At 31.0% G+C, this 12,713-nt stretch overlaps 2 protein-coding genes across 2 annotated transcripts; both read right to left on the bottom strand.

Annotated features, from left to right (window-relative positions):
* Positions 1-698: 698 nt before the first annotated feature.
* Positions 699-2,155, bottom strand: LOC108225204 (probable BOI-related E3 ubiquitin-protein ligase 3). The gene is made up of 3 exons (XM_017400028.2): positions 1,911-2,155; positions 1,477-1,792; positions 699-1,261 (listed from the first exon to the last, which is right to left on the bottom strand). The coding sequence occupies exons 1-3, from the start codon at positions 1,967-1,969 to the stop codon at positions 749-751; spliced, it is 888 nt and encodes a 295-aa protein (XP_017255517.1). The 5' UTR covers positions 1,970-2,155; the 3' UTR covers positions 699-748.
* A 5,262-nt stretch (positions 2,156-7,417) lies between these two features.
* Positions 7,418-11,972, bottom strand: LOC108224794 (uncharacterized). Its single transcript, XM_017399516.2, has 7 exons — positions 11,832-11,972; positions 11,700-11,739; positions 10,097-10,215; positions 9,176-9,312; positions 8,209-8,359; positions 7,962-8,121; positions 7,418-7,832 (listed from the first exon to the last, which is right to left on the bottom strand). The coding sequence occupies exons 2-7, from the start codon at positions 11,710-11,712 to the stop codon at positions 7,738-7,740; spliced, it is 675 nt and encodes a 224-aa protein (XP_017255005.1). The 5' UTR covers positions 11,713-11,739; positions 11,832-11,972; the 3' UTR covers positions 7,418-7,737.
* Between the last annotated feature and the right edge of the window lie 741 nt (positions 11,973-12,713).

Below are 12,713 nucleotides of genomic sequence, written 5' to 3'. Positions count from 1 at the left end.
AAATGTTCAATGCATGCAGGTACTGTTTGTTTATCTTTAATAATTGTACTGCGAAGGCAAGGATTATCTGGTGTTGTACACATCTGTGGTCCAAAGACTCCAAACACGCCTTTAAAGCCCTTTCAGTGGGTCCGCTTTTCATTGCCTGATTCTCCTGCTACACTACAGCGACATTTTCGCGCGTCCTATCTGTCATCTCTCATTCCGACACGTGTCATTTCACTACTCCCTTTTAAGTTTCGACCTAACTATATGACAAAAAAAAAGTTTTCGACCTAACTAATTCTTTTCTTAAGAAAAAAAAAAATTCTTTCCATGTAATGTTTTAAATATCCCGATTTATTCAAAATCTTTTGATAAAAAATGTATGATTTTTTTTGATTACAAATATCCAATAATTTTTCGTCTCTGATAAATTCTAAATCAGCAGCGACTGATTAATTTCAATTCTTGATTTCTAAGATCATGCATCAAGGTAAAATCCGAAAATCGGATTACATCCGAATTTAGTTACAGTATCTTTTATTAGCTATCTTTCTTCTCAAAATCCGAAATTAATTATCTTGCTTCCTGAAAACAAATAATTAAATCAAACTCGCATATGTTCATGACCCCAAAGAAAGAAAAATCAAACCCGTATATGTGACATGTCCAACACTTCATGGTCTGAGATAACTTAATCGGGAAAGATACCGTCGTCCAGGAATTGAGCACTTTCATTTCTCAAAAACAAAGAATTCATCAAAGATCAGTACATGTTCACCACCAAACTAGCATTCTTAGCAGATCTACAAACCGGACAAACCCTAACAGACGATTCACACACACTACAAACACACAGATGCCTGCACGGCAACACCAAAACACACGACTCCTCCTTCCCGCACTTCCTACACCACATTCCCACCCTACTCCCACCACCGTGCTCCTCCATTCCGTCTCTCTCATTACTACTATCACAGCAAGACTCCGCGTCTTCGCTCTGATCCCTCGCCATCTGATAGTGCCTCAGTACTTGTTGCAGATTAGTTCTCAGAGTATTCGCGGTGGCCTCGGTTGATTGAGCCAGGTCTCTCCAGATCTCATTTTCCATGCATAGAGATTTCACTTTTTCGTGCAATGCTGAGTTTAGTTTCACTGCTTTCTCCAGCTCCTTTTCTTTCGCTTGAAGTTTCTTGACTATCACGTCTTCCACCGCTGCTGTGATTCTTCTCGAGCTAGGGTTTAGGTGTTCTTCGATTTCTGATCTGATCTTCTCCGTCTGAAAACACATAAATTTTCACACAAATTGAATAATTTGGCATGATATTACGATATTGAGGAGACTTTTGAGTCTAATATCAGTGTTGTGAAAAGCGAAAATCAGATTTAATCAATGAAAACAACAGACAAATAATTGCGATTAATTATCGACTTTTAGAACAATGTGTGATATACATAAAAATCGTCGATTTGAAGGTAGATTGATATACTTACATGTTGAGAAATGAAATTGTCGATCTCGAATTGCTGGTACTGGACAAGGAAAGAGATATCTTCCCCGAGGAACGAGAAGTTATTGTTCCGATGATTCTGAATTTGTTGATACTGATAGATGGTATCTCCTTTGCTCCGCTTCCTCGGTGGAAGAGTGTACATAAGATCTCTGTCGGTGTGTGGTGGTTTCGTCGGAAATGAGTCGTCCCCCGAGGTTCCGTACACCGGAAGAAACGTCTCCGTTGTAGTTCCGGACAAAGGATTGAGCAATCCTCCGTACACGTTCATTTGTTCATCAATTTGATTCATCAACCGTCTGTTACAAAAAGAAAATTTTATTTCCATCATCGATATCGAAAAATATTTACACATGTAACACCCGAAAAATTTATGCAACGAAGTCTGTGATGATCGGAAATAAAAATAAAATGTACCTTTTATTGTGAACAAACAAAGGATGGAACGGATTCGAATATCTAGCTTCGACTGCCATATTTCTTCGTCAGGTCAGGATCGTATTATATTCTAACCATATTTCCGCGACTAACTGCTAATTACCGTCTACAAAATGAGTTGCGGAATTGCTTTTGTTTGCAGAGAAAGGTAGGAGTTGAGAAGATGAAGAGGTTCACGTTTAAGTGGGTATGATGCGGAGCGGGGACATATATACACACAATTTATTATGTTATGCATGTGCCGATCGAGTAAAAGACAAATAATAAAAAATGAGAATTTTAAAAATAAAAAAGTTGTTTTGTTTGGTTGGGTTCGGAGCATGTGATAAACTGATGTAATTAGATGATAAAGAGTTGTTTGTTTTGGAATTTTATCATCATTGTTTTTGGACACGAGTGAGTGTGAATTACTATATTACTGTACAATTCTGGGCTTTGTTTTCGTGTGCCTGCTTAAATTTTATGTATTGTGCTGTTCGATGCAAGAGACGTTTAACTTTTTTATCGCACGTGATGTATCTAATCTAATGTATAGTATATCATGGGCGGGATAACAGGTCGGTTTATACTCCAGTTCCGACTGAATTAATTATTATCGTAAAATCACGACTTGAATCGATCAGTTGGCCTCGATTCAGTGTTTATTAAAAATTATCATAAATAATTTTGACCAATTAGAGACTTTAATCAAATCAAAAAATAATTAATAAATTAATAAAATATTTTTAAGAATTAATCATGACTTTTTTAATAATCAAGAATTTTTTAAAGACCGGCTACCATACATCAATTGTATGTATATATCTTGATTTGTATGCATATGTGGTGGATTATATAAGTAATAGTGAATAAAGCCGCGCTTCGCAGCGGCGCTATGTTTTTTTTATAAATTTAGACAAAAACTTGTTTTAGCTACTTTCCCGTCAAACATAATACTAATTGAAAATTTTATTATTATTTAGATAAAAATTAATTTGGGTCGCCCTCCCCTCAAACACAATACTAATAAAGAATCTTTTTTATAAATTTTGATACGAATTAATATTATAATTGCATAAAAGTTATTTTGAGTCGTGTTACCGTTAAACATATCATTAATAGAAAATATTAAAATTAATATAAAATTTGTTTAAGTGACTCTCGTGTCAAACACAATACTAATAAAAAAAAAATTGTTTGAACCGTTCTCCCATCAAATATAGTATTAATCAATAATAATTATAATTATGATAAAATTAAATATAGGAATATAGATAAAAATAATTAGTTTGAGGCGCTCTTTTGTCAAACACAATGCTAATAACAAAAAATTATAATATAGATATTAGTTTGAGTTAATAAAAAAATACATTATAACTTAGATGAAGAATTATTTTAGCCGCGTTCTCGTCAAACAAAATACTAATAGAAAATTTATGATAAAAATAAATTTGGGCCGCCTTCCCCTCAAACACAAAACTAATTAAGAATTTTTTTTAGAAATTTTGATACGAATCAATATTATAATCGCATAAAAGTTATTTTGAGTCATGTTCCCGTTAACTACGTAACCTCCCTCGTACTCTCGAGAATCATTTACATTATAGCAGCTTCTTTCAGCATCAGTGTATCAGTATCATCCGTCTGAGTAGAAGTTTTTCGGAATATTTGGATTTTAAAGCCTGACCAAATAATTTTTTTTATTAGTATTGTGTTTGATAGGAGGGCCACTTAAACAAATTTTTATATTAATTATAATATTTTTTTATTAATGATATGTTTAATGGGAACATGACTCAAAATAACTTTTATGCAATTATAATATTAATTCGTATTAGAATTTATAAAAAATTCATAACGCCGCCGCGAAGCGCGGCTCATTTACATTATAGCATCTTCTTTCAGCATCATCAGTGTATCAGTATCATCCGTCTGAGTAGAAGTTTTTCAGAATATTTGGAATTTAAAGCCTGACCATCTTTCATGTTAGTCCTGCCTTAGGTTCGAGATGGGAGATGAACAGATTACTCGATACGGTAGTCTTAGGTGATCTTGATGACCCAGTATTATCGTTCTTAATCAGATGGCCATTCACATGCATTCTCATTCACTCTGTAGTCCGTCGATTCGTAAAAAAAGAGGTATGATTTCTAAATAAGAAAAAAAATTGTATTATTTTAAAACCCAATCAAAAAGGAATTGTATTAACTTTGAAAATTTTAAACATGATTTTTTGAATTATAATTATATTTTTTATCCGAAATTTAATAAAATTATAAGACTGGATCGAACAATTCTATAGACGCCCTGCATCCTCCTTTTGAAAAAATATAATAAAGTAAAATTATAAATTTTATAACTTTTGAAAATAAGAATTGTACTTTTTTAATAATTCATATATTAATATATAGTTAACAATAAGAATTGTGTTACCCTTATGATTCCTGAATAAGAAGGTCGATTCGTAAAAAAAGAGGTATGATTCCTAAATAAGAAAAAGAATTGTATTATTTTAGATTCCAATCAAAAAGGAATTGTATTTACTTTGAAATTTTTAAACATGATTTTTTGAATTATAATTAAATTTTTTATCCGAAATTTAATAAAATTATAAGACTGAATCGAGCAATTCTATAGACGCCCTGCATCCTCCTTTTTAAAAAATATAATAAAGTAAAATTATAAATTTTATAACTTTTGAAAATAAGAATTGTACTTTTTTAATAATTCCTATATTAATATATAGTTAACAATAAGAATTGTGTTACCCTTATGATTCCTAAATAAGAAGAAGAATTGTATTACTTCTGGAACTCAATAAAAAAAGAATTATATTACCTTTAGAATTCTTAAACATGAATTTTTGAATTATAATTATATTTTCTCTCCGAAATTCAAGAAAATTTAGAAGACTGAATCGAACAATCCTAGAGACGCTCGCATCCTCCTTTATATATATATATATTGATATAGTGAAAAAAGCCGCGCTTCGCGGCGGCGCGATAAATTTTTTATAAATTTTGATACGAATTAATATTATAATTGCATAAAAGTTATTTGAGTCATGTTCCCATTAACATATCATTAATAAAAAAAAATATTATAATTAATATAAAAATTTATTTAAGTGGCGTCAAACACAATACTAATAAAAAAATCGTTTGAACCGCCCTTCCATCAAAGATAATATTAATCAATAATTATTATAATTATGATAAAATTAAATATAATAATGTAAATAAAAATTAGTTTGAGCCTCTCTCTTGTCAAACACAATATTTATAACAAAAAATTATAATATTGATTTTAGTTTAAGTCGTCCTACCGTCAAACGCAATACTAATAAAAAATTATTATAATTATGATAAAGTTAAAGATTATAATTGGATAAAAATTACTTTAAGCCGTGGTCCCATTTTAATAAAAAAACTACATTATAAATTAGATAAAAAAAAATTGTTTTAGCAGCTTTCTCGTCAGATATAATACTAATAAAAAATTTATTATTATTTAGATAAAAATTAATTTGGGCCGCCCTCCCCTTAAACACAATACTAATTAAGAATCTTTTTTTTATATAAATTTTGATACGAATTAATATTATAATTGCATAAAAGTTATTTTGAGTCATGTTCACGTTAAACATATCATTAATAAAAACTATTATAATTAATATGAAAATTTGTTTAATTGGCCCTCCTATCAAACACAATACTAATAAAAAGAATTGTTTGACTGCTCTCCCATCAAAGATATATTAATCAATAACTATTATAATTATGATAAAATTAAATATAATAATATAGATAAAAAATAGTTCGAACCGCTCTCTTGCCAAACGCAATACTAATAACAAAATATTATACTGCTCTCTTGTCAAACACAATACCAAAAACAAAACATTATAATTTAGACATTAGTTTGAGTCGCCTTGCTGTCGAACACAATACTAATAAAAATTATTCTAATTATGATAAAATTAAAGATTTTAATTGGATCAAAAATATTTTGAACTGTGGTCCCGTTACAACAAAAAAATATATTATAACATAGATAAAAAATTATTTTAGCCACTTTCACGTCAAACATAATACTAATAGAAAATTTATTATTATTTAGATAAAAATTAGTTTGGGCCGCCTCCCATGCCCGTCAAACACAATACTAATTATGAATCATTTACATTATCATAAAATCAATATATAATTCATATTTTATATGTATTATTTTTTTTGTTAATTATTTTATATTTTGATTCCTATTTATTAGTTAAAAATTATTTTTTTTATGGTTCTATTTTTTTTGCTATTAGTTTTTTTTAATGATTATTATCTTTACAATCCTTTATTTTCTATTCGAAATTTAAGAAAATTATAAGACTAAATCGAAAATAGAAATTGTACGTATTACCTTACAAATCTTAAATATAAATTGTATTTTATCTATTATTGTTAGTTTGAATAAATATAATCCTATTCCTTTTAGCATTCCTAAATAAGAAAAGAATTGTATTACCTTTAGAATTCAATAAGAAATACTAAATAAGAAAAGAATTGTATCATCTTCAGAATTCAATAAGAAAAGAATTGTATTACTTTTAGAATTCTTGAACCTCATTTTTTCAATTATAACTATATTTTCTCTCCGAAATTCTGAATCAGAAGACTGAATCGAGCAATTCTGGAGACGCCCGCATCCTCCTTTATATATATATATGATTGATGTTGGGAGGTCAGCTGTCTCGTTTGGCAGCGATAAGATTATGAATTTTGGTTTGCTTAACATGTGTATCTAGATCAGACATATCCATCTCTAATATTATCAGCTTGTTTATACATTGTTTTACTATTAGTTATTTGGTTCTGTTTGTCGTTGAGTTACTAGTTCAGTGACAGATATGTTTTTCATAATTAAAATTTAACTAATAATTATATGATTATTGTTTGAAAACAATCAGGTTTGGATAAATAAATCTGTTACTTTATAAAAAAAAACATGATTAAATAAAAAATATCATTAATTTTTCTGACCAAGTCGAAACCGACTTCAGCTTGGGTTAAATTCGGCCCGGCTCGGGTTATTATATACAATGCTAGTATAGTAAGCATGATATAGAATAATAGGGGTGCATGGTGCGGGCATCTCTTTGTGTTCCTGCTAGTGTGCCTGCATTTGCGCATAGGGGAATCCTCCACGAATATACATGCATATATTATACATAAATTCACACGATACTAGGCCACTGAAATGTATCTAGACAAACATAATTATGGAGCTTTGAGTCTTGTAAAGTTGTAATGGCACCTTCTTCGTCGTCTACTGCTAATACTCCTGTAAATTCGATTTTCGAGCTGTCAGATTTTAGTTTACAATTTTGAGGAACTTTCGCTACATGTATGCTCATGCGTATTCCGTTAAAACACGTCGAAGTGTGTCAAAAAATGAAACGTCCTGTATAAAAGAACGAAGGGGTAATACATAGCAGTGTAAGGTATAACTAATATAAATCAGCAGCAAAAACTTGCATTAACATGTATTTTCAACTCAATAGAGATTCAAAACTTTCGAAACTTAGGGAAGGATCATAAAAGTCGGGTAATTTTAGGTTTGATTCATACACATGACTACAGTGTTATCACTGAACATACAAGCAAGTACACATTTCTGAACCACAAAAAAAAAATAAAAAAATCTAGATATGAAGTTGTCGGTGTCCAAATTCTGAGAGAAAAAGGCTTCAGATGATCTTCCCTTGTAACACTGTAATTGCAAAATTGATGTCTCCAGCTCATATTGGCAAAAGTAACAAGAAGATTCTGCCTAAAAGTTACATGAAATCAAAATCATCATAAGACGAATCTAAGTTGCTGACAACAGCATCATCATCTGGCTTATCCACAATCAGTTGTTTCTTTTTTGCACCTGAACGAGCAGCAAAGATGAATTGTATGAAGCCATATTTGTATTGAAACACGAGATGCAACATGAAAATCTAATTTCTAACCAAAAATACAAAATGATTTATTATCACTAGGGAGGAATGCGCATTACCTGTCTTCTTTTTACCAGCATTAGCTTCTTTCTCTGCTTTTAGCTTTTCATTTACAATGGCAGTGACAGAAGACGCAACTTCTTTTGCATCAGATGCTTTCAGAGATGTCATTGACATTCTGATTACAGATTTGAGCAACCCGATATAATGGAAACTTTTCTGATTTAATGTAAAGAGCCATTCAACATCACAAGTGAAAGAAAAAAAACTATTATTTGAACTAGAAACTAAAAATTTATATTCAACCTCATATGGACGAAGTTTATGTGAAATGAGCTCCGCATATTCCAAGAAATCGCTTTCTGATTTAGGAATAAAAATATCAAGAGACTTGTCATCACCACTTTTTTTACCAAATAATTCGGCAGTGTTTCTATAGTCTGCTTCTTCAACAAGCCTGTTAAGGAGACAGAAAAATCAATAATGAACCTAATAGGATCAGAAGCCTGGAAATAATAATTATGGACCACAATAAGTAAATTTTTGTTGCCAATCAAGGGTTCAATCAAGTAAAAAGAAAATTCCACAGACGATGGTCTTTTAACAATCGATTTTTCTAGCTAAAAATACAGCACCAACAGGTGACAAGCCATAATGCTAATTATGAAAATAGGTAGAAGCAAGATGCAGGCATGCAGCAAATAAAAAAAATAAAAATGATGCAGGCATGCAGCAGTAAAAACCATCCCACTGTTTACAATCTACACAACACAAAAAATCAGTCAGGTTCAAATTTTAACAAGTGATTCGTTACTCTTTTTCTCATAACCTTGTGCTAGCAGCAGCATAAGAGCAAGGGCTGCAACAACATTATCATAATACTTCTTATTTACCTAACATGTGTCTCGGACGGAAATGCATGTGTAGACCAAAATAACGGAGCGAGGGCAATTTATCCAATTGTAGATTTTTCCAAAGAGGGGGAGCTAGGTTCAAGTAATTTCGATCTGGTTCCGGAAATCGGAATTTTATTTTCATGTGTTAGTGCTTGCTAAGTAAATTAGCGAAAATTAAAGAACTCATTCCGTTAAACAAGGTAAACTCAATTCTTATTTAGCCCATGGAATTTGAAATCATCCCCATTTCCATTCCAATAAAAAATCTAAACAAATATGCTGCACTCACAGATTCCTCCCGTCTACGGATTGAAAATAGAAAGTTATGATCTAAAAAGCATGAAATAACCTGACAGGCTCAAATATGCAGCACGTACCTCTGCTGTCGAAGTTTCTCTGCTACAGGGTCCAGTGGTTCCTCCTTGACTACTTCAGCAGTTTTCCCTTTCTTGTCATTGGCTTTTGCTACAGTTTTCTTTGGGGGCTTCTCAACTGGGGGTTTGGCCTCGGGCACCTAATGTTGAAGTTAATAGTTTTTTCATGGTAATGGTTGTGTCATATACTTAATACATATTCCACACCACTTCATCATTATAAATTTAGGAAAAAGAAACTGTTTCTAAAACTACTTTAATTGCATAAAATGTTTTAGATCGGAAAAGAAATTATCAAAAAGTAGAGAGGATGATGACCTTAACTTGATGTAGGACAATTTTTCAAAGCAACAAAAGAAATAATGAGGATGATTCGAAAAAAATATCCAAAATTCATGAAAGCTTACATCAGAGAGTATCATTCTACATACATGAACCTATGATATCATATCTTACAGACCATATAACATGTACAAATGCATACCAGGAATCAGCGATATATAAAGTTATCAGAGTTGGTAGCACTTTTACAACATAATTGTAGCTATTTTAGTTAAGAATACTTTGATTATAATATATAGTCTCGGTATATATATAGACAGTCAGCATTATGTTTTAAAATACATGTATCTGCAGCAGTCCAATTAAATATAATAATATATAGGCTTGTTATTTATTAGTCTTGTTTAGACATTCATAATTAATATTAATCACAAGGAGTTTACAAATTAAAGCTCCCACTTAAGGCAAACATCAAGTAATCATATAGATATGATAACTGCATGCTACTAATTATCATGACCTTAATTAGACTGAACATTACAGAAACAAAAAAAAAATTACACATTCTGCACAACTAATATAAATAATCAACACCATACACTATATGTGGGTTCTGCCTCGTAAAAATATTTATCAAATTACCGGAGTAGGCTCATCTTCATCCTCCCACGATTCCTTGATATCATCCTCATCGAGGTCTTCATCAGCCCATAGACTCTTAACAGGCTCCTTTTTCAGGACCAGTGGAGCAGGCTCATCCTCTGAAACATATGATAGAACTATTCAAATAATTGTCAAAGAACACAACTCCTTTCCCAAACAATAAAGAATAACCTGGCAAACTAGCCTAAAAATTATAGGAGCAAATAGTTTCATGTCACTGGCATTGCCAGTATCTTACACAATCATACATAGTACCAGAAATCATAATAACATGGTGTAATTCCAAATTGATTATTTAACCGAAACTGAAAGAATGACGGGTCAGGTTTCATGTTTAGGAGGAATTTGTTTGACGACTACCTGTTGTCTTGTAAGCTCTGTTCTTCACTCAATGATCTAGCACTTAATGTAACATAAATCAAAGATATGTTTCAAATGTAAAACAAAATTCTAGCTTGTATGTCATTGATGTAGAATAACAAAACCAAATCTTGATGAAAGATCGGGCTAGACCAAACCCATTAACTTTAGTTTAACAATATCAAAATTTCTCGACAGCTGTTAAGGAGTCCAAGCCCAAGAAGAAAGTAACAGATTAAAAAACCATAGTTGTGTTATTGTGTAGCTCATCTGATAATCATTATATTATTTTACTATAGTTGCATCAACAGCTTATATATACAATAAAGTTGTTTGTTTATTTAGCGTTGAAAAAAAATTGTGTTGTCAAAGTGAACTCAAATATAAATATTGAGAAAACTGAAATTATATTGTTATCAGAATATCATAGTGAGTTTGCCCTCGCTCCCTGATGCTGATTGGGCTAGCCATAATAGATTAAACAGAGATTGTTGTGTGCTTAACTCGGTCAATTTACATGTATATGCTCTGCACAATAGATAATAATTTGACCTTAGATGATGGCACGCTAAGCCTGTTTGCCTCAATATCTAGAACTCTCAGGTTTTTACTTGCACTCACTAACAACCAATTGCAGATGTTACCAAGATAAGTGCATGATTACAAGTTACAACTTACAACTATCTACAGAGGTTACCACCGGAATATATAGCAACTACAAGTAGCTTAAGTTGTAAAGGAAAAAACTATGTGCCAGCATTAAAAGAACACGATATTCAAGCAGCCACAGATTCATGCCGTACCAAATTTCCCCACCTAGCTTTATTTTTACTATTAGTCATATATAGAGTAAAAAACACAGGATCAAACTTCACTGCATAGAAAATTGAGTAGGCAAGAAACAATTTTCATAGCAGTTCCCTTCACCTAATAGACAAGAGGGATTGTAATTAGAAACTAATTACATCGGTGAAACCTAATGAACTCCTACTAGCTGCACACAACTAAAGTAGACTAAATCAATTAAAGCCCTAAACGATGCAAATCCAACACCACTTTCAAATCAAATTCAATGTGAATTCTTTCGGAATCACAATATTTTGCAATCACACAGCCTTTAATTATATCCAAATCTTGCAACAACTTAGCAGATCATGCATAAATTCATCAAAGGTAGAATCTTTTCGACAAAGAAAATTCAATACAAAAAATAAAAAATTACCCCACTCATCCATCTCTCCTTGCTTGCCTTTACTATCAGACTGCAAATTCAAGAAAAATAACATAAATTAGTAAACATATACACAGAAACACACACAGATACACAAAATTGAGGTGAAGCAGAGAAGATTACCAGTTCAATTGAATTGGGGATTCTTGAAATTAGGGTTATAAATATGTATATGCTTGAGAGCTTATACCCTTTACAGGAGGTTTGGGGAATATATTTATAAATGTTTTATGTATATTTGTCGAAAGAGGAGTTATTGAATTAATTTAAGTTCTATGAAAACTTTGTATTTGGGGATATCATACGTAACTGACAGCAATTAAATTTGAAGTTTCAATCGTTGTTTGGTTCCTTTTTCCTCCGATTCGAAAAATAATAATATTAAACACGTATTTGATTTGAATTTGGAAAATTTTAATTTGGGTTCTCCATGTATCAATCACATGACGGTGGAAATTGTGAATAGGATCTAATTTATTAAACTGTCAATTTATGATTAATCGAAGTTCATCTGATACTAGTTGAGAAGCCGCGCGTTGCGGCGGCCTATAAAAATTATATTAATGATTTAATATTAATATTTATAGAGTAAAATAATTTTGTGGCTGTCTATAAAAAGTATATTAATGATTCAAAATTAATATTTGTAGGATAAAATTAATTTTATATTATAAAAATCTTGTTGTAATACCAACAATAATAAATAAAATTGCAAAATTGGACTATAATTCATGGTGAAAAAATGAAAATAAATTTATACACGTAATTAACAATTTAAAGTGTACGACGAATCTTGATTTTATTTATGTTTTTTTTTTTTAAATAATCATGTTCTTACATTGTCACCTTTCTCCAATTTTTTTGGATTGATTGTGCACAAAAACATCTAACTTAAATCTGTGAGATAGTGGTGTATAACTACTCTTGCAAATCGAGCAAGAAAAAAACTATCACAAAAAAAATCAGTTTCTGAACCTTACTTCTAATATACCCAAAACTAAAAGA

This window comes from Daucus carota, chromosome 6, assembly GCF_001625215.2.
Source record: "Daucus carota subsp. sativus chromosome 6, DH1 v3.0, whole genome shotgun sequence".
NCBI classification, from domain to species: Eukaryota; Viridiplantae; Streptophyta; class Magnoliopsida; order Apiales; family Apiaceae; genus Daucus; species Daucus carota.
Note: the sequence above shows the minus strand (reverse complement) of the source record. Positions and strands in the feature narration are given on the sequence as shown.

Excerpts from the sequence above, each read along its gene's own strand:
- LOC108224794 (XM_017399516.2), bottom strand. Across the intron at positions 9,313-10,096 it reads ATGAAGATGAGCCTACTCCG|GTGCCCGAGGCCAAACCCCC; the intron begins GTAATTTGATAA and ends CTTCAACATTAG. Across the intron at positions 8,122-8,208 it reads ATAAACTTCGTCCATATGAG|AAAAGTTTCCATTATATCGG; the intron begins GTTGAATATAAA and ends ACATTAAATCAG.
- LOC108225204 (XM_017400028.2), bottom strand. The coding sequence starts at position 1,969 with ATGGCAGTCGAAGCTAGATATTCGAATCCGTTCCATCCTTTGTTTGTT. Across the intron at positions 1,793-1,910 it reads TTGTTTGTTCACAATAAAAG|ACGGTTGATGAATCAAATTG; the intron begins GTACATTTTATT and ends TTTTTGTAACAG. Across the intron at positions 1,262-1,476 it reads ACAATTTCATTTCTCAACAT|ACGGAGAAGATCAGATCAGA; the intron begins GTAAGTATATCA and ends ATGTGTTTTCAG.